Source organism: Sus scrofa, chromosome 11 (genome assembly GCF_054392235.1).
Source record: "Sus scrofa isolate SSC_HxYL_T2T_F1_AM1 chromosome 11, Sscrofa_HxYL_maternal_Yorkshire_Landrace_v2.0, whole genome shotgun sequence".
Taxonomy (NCBI): domain Eukaryota; kingdom Metazoa; phylum Chordata; class Mammalia; order Artiodactyla; family Suidae; genus Sus; species Sus scrofa.
In genome coordinates, this window is record NC_139393.1 from 18,276,037 (window position 1) to 18,295,947 (window position 19,911).

Below are 19,911 nucleotides of genomic sequence, written 5' to 3' on the forward strand. Positions count from 1 at the left end.
GGGTCAGGTTATCCTTACATGTATACATTACAATTACAGTTTTTCCCCCACCCTTTCTTCTGTTGCAACATGAGTATCTAGACATAGTTCTCAATACTATTCAGCAGGATCTCCTTGTAAATCTATTCTAGGTTGTGTCTGATAAGCCCAAGCTCCCGATCCCTCCCACTCCCTCCCCCTCCCGTCAGGCAACCACAAGTCTCTTCTCCAAGTCCATGATTTTCTTTTCTGAGGAGATGTTCATTTGTGCTGGATATTAGATTCCAGTTATAAGTGATATCATATGGTATTTGTCTTTGTCTTTCTGGCTCATTTCACTCAGTATGAGATTCTCTAGTTCCATCCATGTTGCTGCAAATGGCATTATGTCATTCTTTTTTATGGCTGAGTAGTATTCCATTGTGTATATATACCAGATCTTCCGAATCCAATCATCTGTCGATGGACATTTGGGTTGTTTCCATGTCCTGGCTATTGTGAATAGTGCTGCAATGAACATGCGGGTGCATGTGTCTCTTTTAAGTAGAGCTTTGTCCGGATAGATGCCCAAGAGTGGGATTGCGAGTTCTCCCTTAACTTTTAAATTCAACCTGAAAATCTGGTTATTCTTAGTAAATGTTAACAGCAATCACTTTTAAGGAGGCTTTTTAAGGTCTCTTAAATACTTAGCATTTAGAATTTTGTAACTTCTATTTCCTTAAGTACTCTAAGTTTGATTAATCAACAAAACTTCCCTGAGAATTTAAACTCTTTTACATCTAATAAATTAAACTTACTGGTAATCTTAAATTCTTTTAAATGTCCTGATACTTTATACAACCAGACTTTAAAATCTTCTACCTTTCAAGATTAACCTAATAAATACTCTAAAAGGCCTAATTTTTTTAAACATCACAAGAACTTAAAATACAAAGATCACAAGGATATATTATGCAGCACAGGGAATATAGTCAGTATTTTATAATAACTGGAAATGGAGTTTAATCTTTAAAAATTGTGAATCACAGAGTCTCCTGGTGGCTCAGTGGGTTAAGAACCTGGCATTGTCATTGTCATGGCTCTGGTCACTGCTGTGGCATGGGATCAATCCCTGGCTAGAGAACTTACACATCCTGTGGGGAGACAGCCCCCAAAAACCTGAATCAATATGTTGTGCACCTGTAACTTATATAATACTGTAAATCAACACTCTACCTCAATTAAAAAAAAAATAAGAGTGGATAGTCTTTACCAGTAAGATTGGGCAACTGTCAAAAAAAACCCAAAAAACAAAAAAAACACCTAGATCATTCTTAAGCCATCAGAGCATATGCTTGAGTTACTAATTCATTCTACATTTGCTTTTATATCTTCATGCAGTTAAAACTTTGACTCACTGGTAAAAACTCTGCCTTCTCAGACAAGGTTGCCATCCCAGGCACTGAAGTTAATTATCAGAGCCTCACAAAAGAAATGATCTTACAGATGCATCTCCCAGATTCAAATTACAGATAACCTAATTTTTCCATCTACCACTAAGATTATCACTAATTTTTACTACTACTTAGTTAATTTTGCATATCTTTGGACATCTTATGGTCATTCAGTTGGGTTCTCCATCTCTCTCAAGTTTTGTGACTATAGTCACAACACTAAAGTAATCTTAACAAACAGGATTAATTTTTTACAGAGCAGAAGAAGCAAATGCTTTAAAAAATAGATTTGTAAGAAGTGTGCGGTTAGTCAGTCTGTGAAATATAGCACTTTATAGTCTCTTAATAATGCATGTCCTCAACGGTTGATTTTAAACAGTAATTCAATAACAATAAGATAGGACAGTGAAAACCTACATATCTCTTCTTTACATTCACTTCGAGATTATATCTATTCAAAGATTCATTAATTTTTCTGTATTTGCCTTTTTTTTTTTTTTTTTTGTCTTTTGTCTTTTTTTGTTGTTGTTGTTGTTGTTGTTGCTATTTCTTGGGCCGCTCCCGCGGCATATGGAGGTTCCCAGGCTAGGGGTCCAATCAGAGCTGTAGCCACCGGCCTACGCCAGAGGCACAGCAATGCAGGATCCGAGCCGCGTCTGCAACCTACACCACAGCTCACGGCAACGCCGGATCGTTAACCCACTGAGCAAGGGCAGGGACCGAACCCGCAACCTCATGGTTCCTAGTCGGATTCGTTAACCACTGCGCCACGACGGGAACTCCTGTATTTGCTTTTGTTAATTATATATTTGTTAACAGTTCTAGTCCCTCAGTGATCTCATCCAATCCCACAGTTTCAACTATCATCTACAGGAATTCCTGCTGTGGCTTAGGGGTAAAAAAACCTGACTAGTATCCATGAGGACATGGGTTCGATCCCTGGCCTCACTCAGTGGGTTAAGGATCTGGTGTTGCCTTGAGCTGTGGTGCAGGTTGCGGATGCAGCTCAGATCCCGCATTGCTGTGGCTGTGGCATAGACTGGCAGCTGCAGCTCTGTTTTGACCCCTGGCCTGGGAATTTCCATATGACCTGGTACAACCCTAAAAAAAGCAAAACAAACTACCATCTACAATGAATCAACTAGTAAATCTATAAACAACATGCAATATGAGACCCTTCCCCTAAATTCCAGACTTCCAAATCAAAAATCCAATCCTGGAGTTGCCGTTGTGGTGCAGCGGAAACGAATCCGACTAGGAACCATGAGGTTGTGGGTTTGATCCCTGGCCTATGCTCAAGGGTTAAGGATCCAGCGTTGCCGTGAGCTGTGGTATAGGTCGCAGACTTAGCTCGGATCTGGCGTTGCTGTGGCTGTGGTGTAGGCTGACAGCTGTAGCTCCAATTAGACCCCCAGCCTGGAAACCTCCATATGCTGCAGGTGTGGCCCTAAGGGGACAAAAGACAAAAAAAAAAAAAAAAAATCCAATCCTAATATCTACTTATCTCTACAGTGAGGATTGGAGGATGTACTTAGCTCACAGGCATACAAAAACCAACATTTCACATATAAAAATCCATCAAACCTATTCTATTTTTCCTATCTCAGGAAATGATACCAACAGCCACCCAGCTGCCCACACTAGAAACTGAAGAGTCCTGCTACATACCCTTTTCTCTCTTCTCCCTATATACAAAGCCTCCTAAACCTCTTTAATCTTACTTTCCAACTTTCTCCATCCTTGCTTACTCTGCTTTAGCCATATAGGCATTGAATTTTCTGGTCCTTTCTGCGTAGGACATTAACATATGCTCTTCCCTTTCTTTTTGGCCTAGCTAATTCCTAAGTCTCGGTTTAACTGTCCCTCCTTACAAAGGCTTTACTTCAGTCTCAGTGTTAGGTCCCTACAGTGTATGCTTTCACAGCATCCTATATTTTTCTGCTATATTACTTATCACAGTTGTCATCTGTATGATTATTACACTTAGTCTGTGTTTCTCACACTAGACTACTCCATCAGGGTAGGAACTGTGGCTCTTTTGTTCACCCCTATATGCTCAGTATCTTGAACAATACATGACACACAGTAGGGGCTAAATACTTATCTGGTAATAGTTACATACTAATACTTAATAAATAAATACAATCTCTTTTTATACTTCATTTCACCATCATTTTAATTCTTTGGTTCAAGTACTTTTTATTTCTTGCCTAGATACTACAATAGCTTCTGCAGGCATTTCTGTCACCAGTCTCATACTTTCTAATCTGTTCTCCAATACCCTTGTTAAAGTGAATTTCTAAAATATAAACCTGATTATATTACTCATTGGTTTAAGATTTTTCAATTGCATCAATATAAAAGTGACATGCAAGGCCTTTCATGGTTTAACTTCTATCCACCTGATCAGGCTAGCCTTTCCCAATTCCTCTAAAGGCACCTAGGCAACAAATAACACAAACTACCTGAATATTCTCCACCATGCCAGGTTCTTTCTGCCTTCTCTGTTTTCTTATACTCCAGTGATTCTGCTTTTAAGTGTTTTCTATGGCCTAGTTCTAATCTCTTTTTCACAATGAGATAACTCCTTTTAAGTCTTTACCAAGGTATCCTTCAAGACACAGCTCAACTATCATCTCCTCCTAAAAAGCTTTCCTCGAGATCCCACTATGGCGCAAGGGGATCAGTGGTGTCTCTGCAGCACCAAGACACAGGTTCCATCCCCAGCCTGGCAGAGTGGGTTAAAGGACCCAAGGATCCTGTGCTGCTGCAGCTGCAGCAAAGGTCACAACTGTGGCTCGGATCTGATCCCTGGACCTGGGAACTCCATGTGCCACAGGGCAGCCAAAAAAGAATAAAAGAATAAAAGAAAAAAAAGCTTTCCTGAGTCCTAACCTAGGTTAAATGTTCTTTGTCTATTAGTTATATATTCCTAAACTGAGTTAAATGTTCTTTGTTTCCATTTCAAATTATAATTTTTAAAGAATTTACCTTTCAGAGTTCCCTGATGGCTCAGCAGGTTAAGGATCTGGAGTTTTTCACTGCTGTAGCTTGAATCACCACTTTGGTGCAATTCTATCCCTGGCCTGAGAATTTCCACATGTCTTGGGCATGGCCAAAAAAAAAGAATTTATCTTTCTTCCATTAGACTTTCACCCCCTTGCTAATGGGGACTACATATGTCTTATCTCTATATATTCAATTCTTGTATAGACTTAAGTAAATATTTGATTAATCTGTGTGCTAGTACATATCAAACCACCAAAACATACCTACCTTTTTGGGAACTAGTATTCCTACTTCTGAGAAATCATCTAATAAATAAACAAATAAGAAAGTCAATTAGGAAAGTATAAAAATGTTCACTTCTGAATTACTTATAATAACAAAAAATTAGAGACAACTTAAGTGTCCAGCAATACAAGAATGGTAGAATCTGCTAAATGATATGTAGCAGAGAAATTTAGAATGAGATTGTAAAAATGATATAGTAACTCAGATGCTTCTTACATGTTAAGTGGAAAAAATTTCAGACTATGAGCCTATAAAATTATATGTATAGACATTTACTAAAAGGGAACATGAAAACTCTCTGAGTTGTTAGATTGGATTGTGATTTCACTGACTTTATTCAGAACTTTATAAATACTACTATGACATCTTCTCAATTATAATCATAATAAAAATACCATAACTTAAAATGAAACCCGTTATTAACATATATGTATATATCAGTATATGCATATTCGTATGTGCATATATATGTACCTATTTCCTAGCTCTGTCTTCTGAAAGGTCCAAGAAGCAGAAGCACCTCAGCAGCAATGAGCTGCTAGCCTTCATCTCCAATCCATTTTCCACTAAGAGAAAACAGGGCTCTTTAGAGAAAGGCTAATTCCAGGGCTAGGGTAGGGTAAGGACAAGCTAAACTTGGGACATCTTACTATACCAAAAAGCAAGGAAGTACTCCCTCAGAATAATATAGGCATACTACAAAGATATAGGACCCACCAGGGGACAATTCAAACACCAAAATAATTAAGTACAGACAAATATTTAGAGGTTAAAAGTCATGATGTGTGTAGCCTACCATCAAATGGTTCAGAAAAAAAGTATAATATACACATATAAATAGAAGGAACACAAGAAAACAAAGTAAATATAGAAATGGGGAAACAGGAATTCGTAAGTTAATGGAGATAATAAGTAGATAAATATAGGAGAAGAAAGGGCTCTTTGCAGTAGAATGCTGTGGGCTGACCAGTAAATGTGAAAGGAGTGTTAGATTTGTTGAATCATTTTGCAACCATCATGGTAAAATTACCTCAGCAATAATGGATGCCAAATTTAAATAGGAACTTTGATGAAGAGCAGGATATATCTTCAAATGTTTCCTCCCAAATTGCTTATTTGCCAGGAAGGAAAAAAAGCCAGTTGGGAAATATGGTCATATATGGACCAGATGATCAAAATTAACATCATCAACAAGGGACATACAGATATCACGTGCTTCCAGAAGTGGTATCTTGAGAAGGACACAAATCACCTGTCCAGCAGTCCAGTTAAGAATTAAAACCTTAATTTAATCATGAGGACACATCAGACAAAAACAAAATAGGGAATGTTCTATCAAAAAGTAGGGTGGAGGGAGTTTGCAGGTGGCTCAGTGGATTAAGGATATGGTATTGTCACTGCTGTGGCACAGGTTCCATACCTGGCGAGGGAACTTCCATGCCATGGGCATGGCCAAAAAAAAGGTGGTGGAGGGATAAACTATATTCTTCAAGAATGTAAAAGAAGCTAAAGTCAAGACCCACTAAACGTAGGGCCTGACTCCAGATGGCCCCTGTACTGCAGGGGAAATGCTACAACAATGACCAACCTACAAAATGGGAATATTGATGGTAGATTCAAGTGTTATTTCAATGTAAAATTATGAAGCTGATAGGAAATACACACTGAAGTATTTAGGGGTGAAGGGCCAGGATGTATTTAATTTAACCTCAAGTGGTTTAAGAAAAAAATTGCATATAAAGAAATATGTATGGAGAGAGACAGAGACATTGCACAAGAGCAACTAAATGATACAGGTATTCTCTGAACTTTTTATTTTTGCAACTTTTTGTAAATTTGAAATTATGTCCAAGTAAAAGTGTTTTTTAAAATTAAGTCCACCTCAGAAAAACAAGACCAGTAGGAAAATAAAAGCTACTTTAGGAGTTCCCTTTGTGGCACAGTAACAAACCTGACTAGTATCCGTGAGAATGTTGGTTTGATCCCTGGCCTCGCTCAGTGGGTCAAGGATCCAGCATTGTCATGAGCTGTGGTATAGGTCACAGACTTCGCTCAGATCCAGAGTTGCTGTGGATCCAGAGTTGCTATAGACTGGCAGCTACAGCTGATTCAATGCCTAGCCGGGGAACTTCCCTATGCCACCAGTACAGCCATAAAAAAAAGAAAAAAAGAGAAAATAGAAAGAATCACTGCTAGGAATTCCTGCTGTGGCACAGTGGAAACAAACCCACCTAGTATCCATGAGTATACAGGTTCCATTCCTGGCCTCCCTGGTTGAACAGCTACTCCAATTCAACCCCTAGCCTGGGAACTTCTATATGCCACAGGCGCAAAACTTAAAAGCAAAAAATAAAATAAAATAGTTCTGTTGTGGATCAGAGGTAAAGAATCTGTAATGAATTAGTATCCGTGAGGATGCAGCTGTAACTCGGATTGGACCCCTAGTCTGAGAACTTTGATAAACCCTGGGGTGAGACCCTAAAAAGCAATTAAAAAAAAAAAAAGCTACTGTAGGTAGTTTTCACATCTATATGCAAATTGTTTTTAAAACATTAACCAGGGTATACTTGTTTTCAAGTTTTACTGTTCAAAATGTTTTCTTCTTTAAGAGTCTTCATTCTTCCTTAAAAGATGAACATACCTATAGTTTTCATAGTTTTACCTAAATAAGCTAATATGTCGAAGCCAACATTCCATCCGCTGTAGCTTACTCATCAGAAACAGCAGGAGGGGAAAAAAAGCATTGAAATTACAAGACCGCTGCTCTCCACACTACCCATATTTACCATTCGTTTGCTGGTGATTGCATTGCAGTTTCCAAGTAAAACCTCAAATTTTAAATTATGACTTCAGTTTTACTCTTATGACAAGTCAAGAAGAGTATGCAAAAAATGGGTGGGTGAAAAGGGGTGGGGGTAGGGTGATTAACTCTTCCCTGTTTTCAAGATAAAAGAAAGCTGAAAACTTCTGCCCCAACTGAGAATCTAAATAATTTTCTTTCTTTTCATAATGTGTGTATCACTGAGTGAAGTATTAAAAATCAAGTAAGGTATGCTTACTAGTTCTTTACCTCTGAATCTGATGATCTGAAGTAAAAGTGCTCTTTTTTTTTCTTTTAAAATTCAACTCGGAAATTTGCACCCCCTTGTGGTCAAACATAAAATTCTTCGTTTACAACAAAACACCCTTTTTTTTTTTTTTTTTTTTTTTTTTTTCCACTTGGGCTTTTTTAAGTTCAAGCATAGGAACTAAGCTACTTGATTTTGTTTTCCCCCACTTTAATGAATCAAGAAGCTTCAGTGAAGAGTTGCTGGTTTATTAAATAGAATATTAAATCAGGACTTAAATCTTCTAAACACTTATATAGAGTGATCTCTATATAAACTTTAGCCTGCAAAATAAAGATAATAATTGTACTTACCTCATGAGTTATTAAAAGGATTCAAGGACAAAGTGGATATATATGCTTAACTGACACATAATAAGTACTCAATAAATGTTATTATTTATAAATACCATCATCACTTTAGAATCCTCTTGACAGAATAAATCTTAAAGGGTGACTAGATAAAGAATTCACTAATTCATGATGCTCTAGTACAATCTTGCAAGTAATTTCCCCAAATATACCACTTATCCAGACTTCACCTAGCTGATTCTCTCCACAGGTAGATTTTTAAATTATGAAGAATATGTGTTTATCTCTAAACAGTAGAAATTTGGATGGTTTTTATTTTGTGTTTTAGAGTGGCCTGTTTTTCTTCCCTTTAACATTAATAATTAGAAAAAGTGGTAGGAGTTCCCTCGTGGCGCAGTGGTTAACGAATCCGACCAGGAACCATGAGGTTGCGGGTTCGGTCCCTGCCCTTGCTCAGTGGGTTAACGATCCGGCGTTGCTGTGAGCTGTGGTGTAGGTCGCAGACGCGGCTCAGATCTTGCGTTGCTGTGGCTCTGGTGTAGGCCGGCAGCTACAGCTACGATTCGACCCCTAGCCTGGGAACCTCCATATGCCATGGGAAGAGGCCCAAGAAATGGCAAAAAGACCAAAAAAAAAAAAAAAAAAGAAAAAGAAAAAGTGGTAAAACTGTTCCATTTTCCTATGTTACTCTTATGAAAAGGTAAAACAAAATAACATCCTCTGACAGAAATCATTACTCTATTTGGCAAAAAAAGTTTGGCAGGCTGATATAACGTCTTAAGATGCTCTTGAACATAAATGCTAATTCCTCATGGCCCTAACTGTAGTTGGATTTTTAAAACACCTCTAAAGAAACCATTTTAAAAGATCAGTGTTAATGACCGACCCACAACAATAGCTAATATTTAGTAATGTATCAATCACTGTTCAAATACCTTTAATATATTAACTCAGTTACATCCTTACAATAACCGGATGAGGAACTAGCATTAATCGTTTTACAAAAGATCAAATGAGAAAAAGTAACTCACAGGGGCACAAAGCTAGTAAATAGCAGAGCGGAGTTCCAACCCAAGAAGTTTGGGTTCCAGAGTCCACTCAGTTAACCAGTGCACAAAAGTAGCAGAGAGATGGAAGCCATATACTACCCAGCCATATTACTTGATGATGTCAAATTATTAAAATCCATTTCTCTTTCCATTATTGTACCTCAATAATGCACACCATGCTAGCTATCTCCCAATTTTTTCTTAGTACTTCAGGCACTTTCATATGCAGTCTCATTTAACACTCATAACTACGTATGTCTTTGTATACTCAAACAGTTATGATTCATCACAAGTTATTTTACAACAAAAACTAAAAAAAAAGTGTAGCAACGACCCAGGTTTCAAACTGTTGGGTTCTTTAGAACATTCACTATAACTTGGGATCAGGAAAAAAATGAACAATTCAAAAATAATTTTAAAGTGTAATCATTTAGGATCAATGGCAGTTTTGTTTTGTTTTTTAATTTTCATCTTAATTAGCCTGGTGGAAGATAAGCTAATTCTCCCAAGCAAATGAATGATTAACAGACGTTTTTAAAGGTGGTGTTCAAATATCGACAACTTTATCATTTATTGTTCTACCATAGTGCCCAGTTTTTGACGTTGGACGGATCTGCCTAGGTCATGTGCTTCTACCTAATAGTTGCAAGACTTTGGGGTAAATTTTTTAATTGAGTCTTGGGTATCCTCTTGTGTAAAATAAAGATAATGGCTACTGTGAAGGGCTGTTGCGGGCAATAAACAGATCATTCCGTAAAGCGTTTATTTAGCACCATGCCCAGCCCAGAGAACAGTCAATATATGCTATCTATATACTATTATTTAACCAATGTGTCGCACAGCAGAAACCCATCTTTGCTAAAGTTCCCTTACCACCCTTTTATAAAATTACCCTAAATGATTTCCCCACACTGCCCAATGACCCATTCACCCCTCCCAAGCCGAGCAGAATGTTTAAGAACACTTAAGACGGTTCAATGAAAGTGCTTTCGCAAGGCTCTAGAACGCGCACACCCACACACACAGTTGTAAAGCAGAAACCACGCCTCCTGCGTGTGCCCTGGTCAGGTCGCACAGCCTGGCAGAGAATGACCCAACCAGGGCTCCAAATTCTGACAGATGCGGACTCGTCCACGTGCTTGCTACCTGTGCTGCCTTCAGGGAAATTACTTAAAGTCTCTGAGCCTTGGTTTCCTGGTCTGCAAACCGAGAATAATAATAGTACCTACCTCATAAAGTTGTTCTGAGGCTTAACTGCGGTAGCTCCCTCAAACCGTCGTCGACTTAACAGCTCTGCACACTGGCGGGGCTGTTTTAAGTACACGTGTATCCGTACACAAGGTCTCAGACACATTCCGTTGTTAAAGGAGCTTAGACACTGACAGTAAGATGTTTTTCTTTTCGCTTAAGCTGTACCGTTATTTGTTTTCCTGGAACACCAGAATAAATATCTATCGAATGGCATGTCATCTATGGACCCCTGGGCCCACAGTCCCCACGGTCCCTCCGCCTCGGCGGCTGAGCCTAAGGGCTGCACGCACGCGCAAGGAGAGAGGTTGCGACTGAGGAAGCGAAGCGAGAGCGGCGAACAAGCGACAATTCTGCGCATGTTCAAGGCGCGCGAGGACGGAGGCGGGGGAGGGGGCTGTGTGAGTTTGCGCATGGGCAGAAGTGTCGAGAAAGCTAGAGTTGGGGGGGTTAGGAGGCGGTGTTGACAGCTGTGGAGGCAGCCCGCGTTCCCGGCATGCCCCGGGACGGCGGGGTTGGCTCTAACGAATTTGAATGAGGAGCCTCAGCGCTTTCGGCGCCATTTTCGAGTGATGCCTGATCTCATCAATCTAGCGGGAGAGACGGGATAACCTGTCCGAGAGTACAGCGCCACTAGGACTCCGCCGAAAAATCACTTAAATCTCCAAAAATTACTTCGAGCAAAGGGCAGGTGGCGGAGCTTGGCCAGTGTTGGCGCAGCCGGTAAGAGCCTGAAGAAGTAGGAGAGCCGGACTCGGGAGGTGGCAGTGGTGGGACCGGTGGGGGGTGCGAGGAGTGGGCACTGGGTCCGCCTTCATTTTAATCGCGAAAAATACGAGGAGACAGGGTTGGGGGTAATTGGGTGTCTGTGAGTGGGCGGCGGCAGGCGGAATGTGGCGGGAGCGCGGAGAGTCGGGGTTGTGGGGGGAGGGGAGTTGCAGTTTGAGCGGGACGCGGACGCGCTGCGGCGGAGCGGCCGCCGCCCAGCGGATCTGTCAGCAGGACCCCCCGCCTGGGGCCGCGGACCGGGCGCGGTCGGGCTCGGCGGGCCGTGGCTTCTTGACAGGAGGAGGGGGACAAGCGCCTCCTCCTCCATTGCCGAACCGAGCCCTCTTTTATCGCAATTTTCCCGGCCCGCTGACAGCCGTCTTCCAGTGACAAGAAACTTAAGGTCGGCGAAAAATTGAGGACCCGGAGCAGCGGGTGCCTCTGGTCCGACGTACGACCGTGCCGTGCCCTCCGCGGGACCCAGCCGTGTATGTTGTCGTCTTTGATGCTAAAGCGTGAGATGCCCTGGGAATGTGAGTTTCACCCCGCCGCCTTCCAGTTCTGCGCGCCTGGGTCCCAGCAGGGGTAGCACTGACCGCGTCTGGCTTTTCCAATTTGGGCAAGATGGGGCGGGGGCAGGCTTTTAAGGTTTTAGCGGGCTCCTAGGAAAGATGCCGAACTTTCGCTTTTTGCTCGGGATTTTTGTCGTTTGGTCTCGTGGTATCGTCCTTTCTTGCGGGGGGGAGGACGTTGGGGAAGTCTTTAGGGGTGAGATGAAAGGTGGGGCTTCGACCTTGCGATTTCCTTCTCTGAGTCTCACTTTTCTTAGAAGACTTTTTCCTTCTCCAGTCTTTGAAACACGTCTCAAGGAAAAAAGGCAATCTGAGAAACTGTACTGATGTTTTCCTCCCGAAAAGTCTTTACGCGGACAACTTAACGGTAATTTTGAAATCCCCACCTTTTCTAGGAGCTCTCTTGACTTTGAGGCGGAGGGAAGAGGGCTGTTATTTGTCTTTCCCTTTAGTGATTTTTTTTTTCTCGTAGTTTCTACCAAATTTTACTCATGAATAATTTGAGCCGGTGACGCCTTTAACTTTCTTTATAGATAATGGCCTTTGTAAAATTCCTTATGAAAGACGTACTGGATCTTCAATCCTTTTCTGCGCTTTAGGCACCCTAGATTAACCCTTTGCTAGTGTGATGTTTTGCGTCTGGGGCGCGCGACTCTGGTTTGAGAATATGCAGGAGATGGTTTTTGCAGCAGCTATTCAATTGTTCGAAAAAGGAATAACGCTTCCAGTCACACACCTTTTAGGACTGCCTGCGTAATGAGTTTTTCCCCCTGAAATTGATGTAACAATTAATTGATTTCTTATTTCTGTAAAGATCGAGGGACCCGCCCTCACACTCTTTCCCCGAAGAGACTAGGAGAGCGCAATGTGATGTTTTTCAAATTGTATCTAACGGAGCTCCCAAAACACCGAACTTGTTACCCCCTGATTGGCTGGAAGGAAGCGGGACTGGGGGGTTTGAATGTTGAGCACTAGATTTTAATTCTTGACTTTCCAAAAAATTATACGTTTAGAAAACGGTGGAAATGGTTATGAAACATTATGACGGGGGGTTTAAAAAAAAAAAAAAAGCTAACGTTTAATATTTTTTTCTTCCATAAAGGATTTTCGAGTGGCTTTGAAATGTATATTAAAAGCAAAACCTAGAGAAGACAATTTTCACAAAATTGTAATTCTGGTAGCTGAAGTTACAAGACTTTTATATATTTGCCCCGTTCTCCGTTGGTTAAAAACCGAGTTTAGAATTTAGGTTTTTTATTCCTTTAACAGAAATTTTTCATCTTAAACTACATATATTTGTTGCATGCAGATTGCAGGGGAATTGTTTCTTTTACTTGCATGCAAAGAAACTTTAATTTTCTTAATGTTAAGAATGAATTTTTCCACATTTTCCACAAAAATTGAATATTTTTTTAAAACTTTTCACATCTTATTTAAAAAAATATATGTAAGCGTTACTAATTCAGCCATTTCAGTGACTTAAAACTTTATTTACAAGAAATTTATGTTGTTTAACTTAGACAATACAACAGGTAAGTAGCACAGGTGCGTGTTATGATTTCATTCATAAATTCATTATGAAGAAGTATATTGCATACAACAGTGTGGATGTGTTGTGTTTTATTTGGTTGGTTTTCAGTTGGTTTTTGTTTAATGTTGCTTGAGGCAGCCGTCAATATATTTCTATTTATTACCAAGCTTGTCATTCCGTTTAATTGCATCTTGATAAAAGGCGGGTGTGGTTTTCAAAGAAAATCGGTAAATTTCACTGATAAACAAGATAGCTGTATGTGGTTTTTTAAAAAATTTTTGGTAGAAATTTATGTCCTTTTATGAATAGTAATTGAAATTTTGAAACTTAAAGTTTCTATTCTCACATTAGGTGAAATGTGCATTGTTGGAAAATATTCAAATAAAAAGGCTTATAAATCTCTGTAGGGTTATGATTATAATTTATATAATAAGTGGAATATTTGAGTTTATAAATCGTACTAGTTTGTATTGCCTTAAAACAGAAATTGGAATGACACAACCTATGTTCATGACCTTTTTTCAAAGCTGTTTATTTTGAATCATCTCATGAAAATTTCATGTAAGATGCTAATTATCCTCTCTATAAAATTTGCTTTAATGAAATTGTAGGAGACCTGATTTCTATTTTAAATGTAATTTCACCAAAGATTCCAGAACCAGTGGGTTTTGCCTTTTTTCCTATTTTGTCTTTTGTGTTTTAATTTTCATTCAAATTATTATGTGACTTGGAGAGTTTTAAGGGTGAGTGGGGAAAGGCTTTAAATTCCACTAGGCTTTTTAAATTTAACCATACTTTTTTGGTGTTTTGGTTTATGGGGGGTTTTGTTTGTTTTGGGAGGTGATAGCTGAAGGATTATTTTGTTTAATAAGCTATTTTTAAAAGAAGTGTAGGGATTCCTTTATTTAAAATACTGTGCTAAAGCTTGAGAACACACTAGCACCTAAATAAAATCCACAGCATTCAAAATATTTTCCCTTTTATGTGATGCTAGGTAAGAGGGAAATTTGTGGGCATGTAGGTATGTGAATTCCAGAAGATGTGTATTGTTATGTATATTATCCATATTTCTCTGCAGAAATGGATATTTCTAATTTATTTTCTATTCCATCCTAAGGACTAGCAAAGTCTTATATTACAACAGGCAAACAATGGTGGGGGAAGGAGTTGCTACAGCAGCTTAGCTCTTTTTAAAGCTATGTTTACATATTGTGGGGGAAAGGGAACTAGAGAAGGTAAGGTATCAGTCTTCCTGTAGCATTGATTTTCATTTGTTTGCCCTTCATACTATTTTTAAAATTGCAAATAAAAGTGCAGTTTTAGGCTTTGTTTTAATGCCCTCAGGTTGTCTTAGTTGTACATTTACAAAATGTAGCCTCAGGTGTTTGTAACACTGCTTTTTTTCTAATCAGATTAATAGGGCTTTTAATGTTTATCTAGAGCTAAGGATGAAAATTTCAAAATAGCTTTCATATTCTGATCCCTTGTTTCATCATGCTTTGTGTACTGCATTTTTGCTTGTTTTTTTGTTTTGTGGATATATATATATATTTTTTTTTTAATCTCTGTTTACTTACTAGTATGTAGTAACTACTCAGAATGTCACAGAATACTTCAATCCAGAAATACTGGTCAGTTGATTTGGTTTACAAAAAGAAAATAAATGCCCAGCGACTGTATTAGGTATTTTTTTCACATGATACCTAAGCTTTCTCTAATTAAAAATATCAGAGTGTAAATTTACCCATAATTTTGAAATTTTATTCTATAAAAAATTCGTCTCTCTTATTTTAAAATATTACTGGCCTAAGATTGGCTCTTGTTTTTTTTCTTTTGTTTAACGAAGCTTAATAATCTTCAGTGATTTCTTTTTAACCCTTTTTTAGAGGAAATACACTATTGGTCTGATTATAACTAGAAAACACATCTTAGAAAGAATTACCAGAGTATTATTATGCATGTAGTTTTGTTTTAATTCAGTAAACTTAGAAACACTGTGTGCCAGGCAACTCATTTTGGCATGTAATTAGAACTCAGACTATGACTTGCTGAAATTTGGTAGCCCCAAATTTCTTAAGACCAAAGGAAATCAGTGATAAACTACCACTTTCTTTCAAATAAGTGTCAAAAATGATATTAAACCATTTTGTATTTAATTTTTACAAGTGACAGTATTTGAACTTTAAATTTGTGATTGTCTTAATAAGAGTAACATTAATTATAGAATGTCATTTTACTGATACGTGTTTATATTTTTTTCTGATTTTAAGCATGAACAAATAAATGGCTGTAGAGCCTTCCTATAAATACTGCTTTATGGTTGGGAAATGATTTTCTTTTGCCTTTTTTTTTCTTTGCCTGTGTCAAAGATGTTTCAAAGGATCTTTTCTTTTAGAAAGCCATTTAAAATATTGATATTAAGTATATATATGAATTTTATTCTTAATATTTCATATCAAATTATGAGAAATATAATGCACTTTTGTTTAATCCTGTCCTGTTTCACTAAAGAATCTTTGCAGTGGGAAGACTTGTTGTGGGTGCAAAGTATAAAAACCTATATTTTGTAATAGATTTGAGATTTGAATTTTGGTATTTCAGAGGGGTGGTTTTTGTCTTTTTTTATCATACTCATTTGGTTTAATATTTGTCTTATACCTGAACCTCTTTTGTTCTTTATTATTTAGTATTTTTTGTTTTCCTGCTATTTAAAAACTTAATATTTGGCATGGAATACACATTGGTTTCTTCTGTTATCCTATGATTTTTTTTTAATTAAGATACCTCACTTTTCAGAGTGCTCACATATAGAAAAATGTCTATTCTTTTAAGAAAGACTATGTAGAAATTATTCTAATTTTTTAAAAAGTCATGTTTTCAGGGTTGGTGTTTTGTGAGTTATATATGTGTGTCTTTTGCCATTAAACAGTCATTTGGCTGCAGAGAAAAGGGTTTTGGGGTTATGATTTCTTCTAAGCTGTTTTTAAATAAAAGTGGAAAACTCCAAAGAATTATGGTTCACATATAGCCCATTATAAACCTTTGGTCATTTAACAGTTTAGTATTTTTATATAGTCGGTTGTCCGTAAATTATTAAGATTCAGGTGAAATAAATGAAAACACCACTTCCATACATTTAGTTACACCACCTCTACTTGGACACATTAAAAAAAAAGCCATCTTCCCAATAGTCCTCCATTTATGACTTATAAGTATTTTAATTTGTTTTAAAAGTAAATTCTAAGTTTTGTTCTATTAGACTGTAATGTCTTAAAACATTTGGAAACATCAGTATTATTCACTCAGGCCTGGCAAAAGACCCAAGTTGAAAGTAATGATAATTTCTGTCACCATTAAAACATATGATAATTTGGGGAGAAAGGTAGATAAAAATTTGTCTCTATCCGTTGAATAACTTTTTAAACCATGGATTTTATGAGTATTAGAAACACAGACAAACTATATTTCTGATATTTTCCTTATGAAGTCCCCTTTAGCAGTCCTCTAACAACTGCCTACATAAACATACACACTTATCTACACTGCTTTCAAAATGAATGCCCTAAAGAGAAATGAAAGCAGAAATATATTAATCTGATTTGTTTGAAGAGGCTTCGGATGATAAAGCATTTCACAGGTGTTTCTAATCAAAATATTTCTATTTTAAAAAGTTAGGGTTTCTTTGAACATAGGCAAGATTGGGGTCATTTTGAAGATCTTACCTCTGCGTTCAGGGATCAACTGTGAAACTGCAGGAGGCGGAAGTCTGTTGAGTGTCTTCATGCTATAATACATGACATTTTTATTGCAGGTTTTGACCTTTAGGAGAGAGCCAATTCTGGAGAACAACCTAACTTCTTTGATTGAACATTCACATAATGCAATGGAACATGATAGGAGATTAAGGTATACTAATGAATTTTTAAAGCATACGATTTTATATCTTTGCAATATAATTGAACTAGACATTTGGTAAAGTTAGAACTTTTAGGTGAGCTAAATTCAATAAAGATTTATTGATTAACAGAAGTTATTCAGTGAAGTGGCCAAGGTTGAGCTTTTCTTGCTTTATTAAAGCTTCAGATTTTTTTATGCAGTTGATGTTCTTATCCTGTATGGGTCCAGCTCCAAATGAGTTTATTTATTCTAAGAATAAATATATGTTATGAGTTTTTTCTTAAGTTTGTTACTACAGTGTTATATGTTAAATAATTAAGTAGTAGATTTTTCATGTTATAAAATAGATGGTTTAAATCAAGTGAAATTTGGTGCTTCATTCTTTGATAGATATAGTGGTAGATAGAGCCTACGAAATTTGATAAGATTAGTGAGAATATTTTAAGAGAACTTGAAATATTCCAAGTACTATCCTAACCAAAACAGCAATTTGGTTGAAACTGAAAAACGCACTTTCTAAAGCAGAAACCAGTATCTTACTCATAGGTACTCTGAGTAAAATATTTAAATTGTTCATATCAAAAGTTGTAAACTCTTTAAAAATAAACTGTAGAATTCCAAAACTTCTAATGACTTGTCTTTACCTCCAGAATACTTCATCACAGAATCACTTTTCCAGCATATTTACTTTAAAATAAAGTTTATTTTATAATTTTAGTTGAAAATTTCAGATACTTAGCTAATAAAAATTTCAGCTGCTTTCTAAATTGTAATCTGGTGTAATGAAAACTCATTTAACAGTATTACTAAGTATTACTTGATTAATTTTTGAATAGTAAAGTATTAATTACATGATAAAGTATTAACTAAATGTGTTTTTTAAAACTATTTGCTAAATAAAGTGAATTTGACTAAAATATACTATAATTTTTTCTTTACATTTTTTTACTAGCATTTATTTTATATACTTAAGATATAGGAAATCACAAAGGTTTGTTTTCATAAGAAAAGTGTAATTTAGTCTTAAGAGTCAAGTGTATTTATCACTTTGGTCATAGAATTGCTTTTATCTTTAAATAGTGTTAAAGGATTTTTTTTCCAGCAAATTCTTAGATGTGTGTTTAAGAATGTTTGAACATTGAGATATATATCAAAATACTTAAAAATCAGATATTTCTGTTATTAGCTATTAGATAATCTAGGAATGTAAATCTGTTAACAGTTAAGTAAAATGTTAAAATTTAATAGAAATCAGTTTTATATAAGTGAAGTTCAGATATTAGTGTCATGATACTGTAAGGCAGTTGTTTGATACAAGCTATAAAAAGTTTTCATAACTTTGATTTAAGAATGTTACAGAAAGCAGCTTAGTTTGAATAGGATGAGAACAGATACAATTTTTTCTCTGTAAGTGATATTTTTCAGGTTAAAGAACATTAAGGTGAAAAGTAAAAAATATGGTTTCTCAGTATCTGGAAAAAAAAAATCTAGGTTCATTTTGTCACTTTCAGTCCAGATATCTTTAGACACAGCCTTAATGAGTCAAAGGAGGGAAGAGATACAGCTTTTGAATTTATGTTATAGAAAAAGACTTAAGTCCACAGAGTTGTTCCTCATTAAGAGAGTTTATGATTTGTGATCTCTGAAGTTGTCGAAATGTTGTTTGGACACAAATATTTAGCATCATAAAATTGTCCCTTATATAGCTTATAAACTTCCAAATTTTTAGTGAATAATTTAACACCTAAAATAATTGATGCCGATATTAACAGTTTTCTTCTATTGGTCAGCTCTTACAGAGTGAAAAACTTTAACCTAATTAGTAGTGTATGTTATTTTAGAAGACAGGTTAATAAGGGCTTTTACTGCTATTATGTGATTGACTGTTCCTTAACTTACCCCATAAAGGACATTTTGTAAGGATTTTGGCTGTTTTAAATTTACAAACCTGTTTATCTGTGTCTAACTAAGTTTTAATATGTAGTTCATTATGACAGGATTTGGGGGAAAGCACTTACTGTGTTATATTTTTTTCAGTGCTAGATTTTTATCTTATTTGTATAATATTTATATTTTTGGTTAAATGCATTTTCAGGGTTAAATAGCATTCATTTTCAGGAAAATTCTCTGTTGTTTCCCAAATACAGTTATGCTGTCTGTGTTCTAGTTTTACTGAAATAGTTATCCTTAGGGGGAAAGAATATTTGGATAAACTAGAATAGAGGTAATTTAACACATCTACGTATGAAGGGACTTGAAATTATTCATTGTCACTGATGAATAATGCTAGTTTATAAAGACAACTTATATTTTAAACAGTTTATCAGCTATAAGAGTTTTCTTTATTAGAGGTTTTATAGTGTTGCTGAGGATTCATTGAAGAGTAGATAGATACAGTTTCTTAATGAAGAAGCTTTAAATGTTTGAAGCAGTTTTGTACATGTACTTTATGGGTTTTTTTGATTAGTGAATAGATCATTAATCTTTTTCAGTTTCTTCAAATAAGACCTAACACATCAGACTTAAATTTTCTGATAAGGATTTTCAAAGGGCAATATTTAATTAATGTGAAGATTCAATTTTTCATTTAATGTCATTTTGAAGTAAAATATCAGTTCTCAGCACCACAAACCCCCACTTTTGTTATTTCATTAACATATATGATTTGGCTTAGTTTTACTTTCCTATTTTCATGGTTTGAGTCACTTGGAAGAGAAACATG

The 19,911-nt window shown here is 36.6% G+C and overlaps 2 protein-coding genes and 1 long non-coding RNA gene across 28 annotated transcripts in view; 2 read left to right on the forward strand and 1 right to left on the reverse strand.

Moving 5' to 3' along the window:
- Positions 1–10,778, reverse strand: part of LOC106507157 (uncharacterized) — a 674,540-nt gene extending 663,762 nt beyond the window's left edge. For 16 of the 22 annotated variants that reach the window (XR_014819427.1, XR_014819426.1, XR_014819419.1 and 13 more), the window contains exon 1: positions 10,403–10,778. Coding sequence is in view for 3 of the 22 variants with exons in the window: in XM_084981756.1 (XP_084837882.1) it covers positions 10,403–10,527 (125 nt within the window). In the remaining 19 variants the exon portion in view is untranslated. Of the gene's footprint in view, positions 1–4,688; positions 4,727–5,180; positions 5,273–10,402 lie in introns of all 22 variants that reach the window. The other 6 variants (XR_014819417.1, XR_014819416.1, XR_014819418.1 and 3 more) reach the window with 2 other exon arrangements.
- The window catches only part of LOC146398562 (uncharacterized), a 119,326-nt gene that overhangs the window by 30,338 nt on the left and 69,077 nt on the right, over positions 1–19,911 (forward strand). For 2 of the 5 annotated variants that reach the window (XM_084981749.1, XM_084981750.1), the window contains exons 1-2: positions 10,980–11,144; positions 17,104–17,198. The gene's annotated coding sequence lies outside the window, so the exon portion shown is untranslated. Of the gene's footprint in view, positions 1–10,979; positions 11,145–11,565; positions 11,723–12,038; positions 12,129–17,103; positions 17,199–19,911 lie in introns of those variants that run through there. The other 3 variants (XM_084981751.1, XM_084981752.1, XM_084981753.1) reach the window with 3 other exon arrangements.
- Positions 10,980–19,911, forward strand: part of LOC100517114 (uncharacterized) — a 30,392-nt gene continuing 21,460 nt past the window's right edge. The window contains exons 1-2 of the long non-coding RNA NR_201388.1: positions 10,980–11,144; positions 17,104–17,198. This is a non-coding gene — a long non-coding RNA (uncharacterized LOC100517114). The remainder of the gene's footprint in view (positions 11,145–17,103; positions 17,199–19,911) is intronic.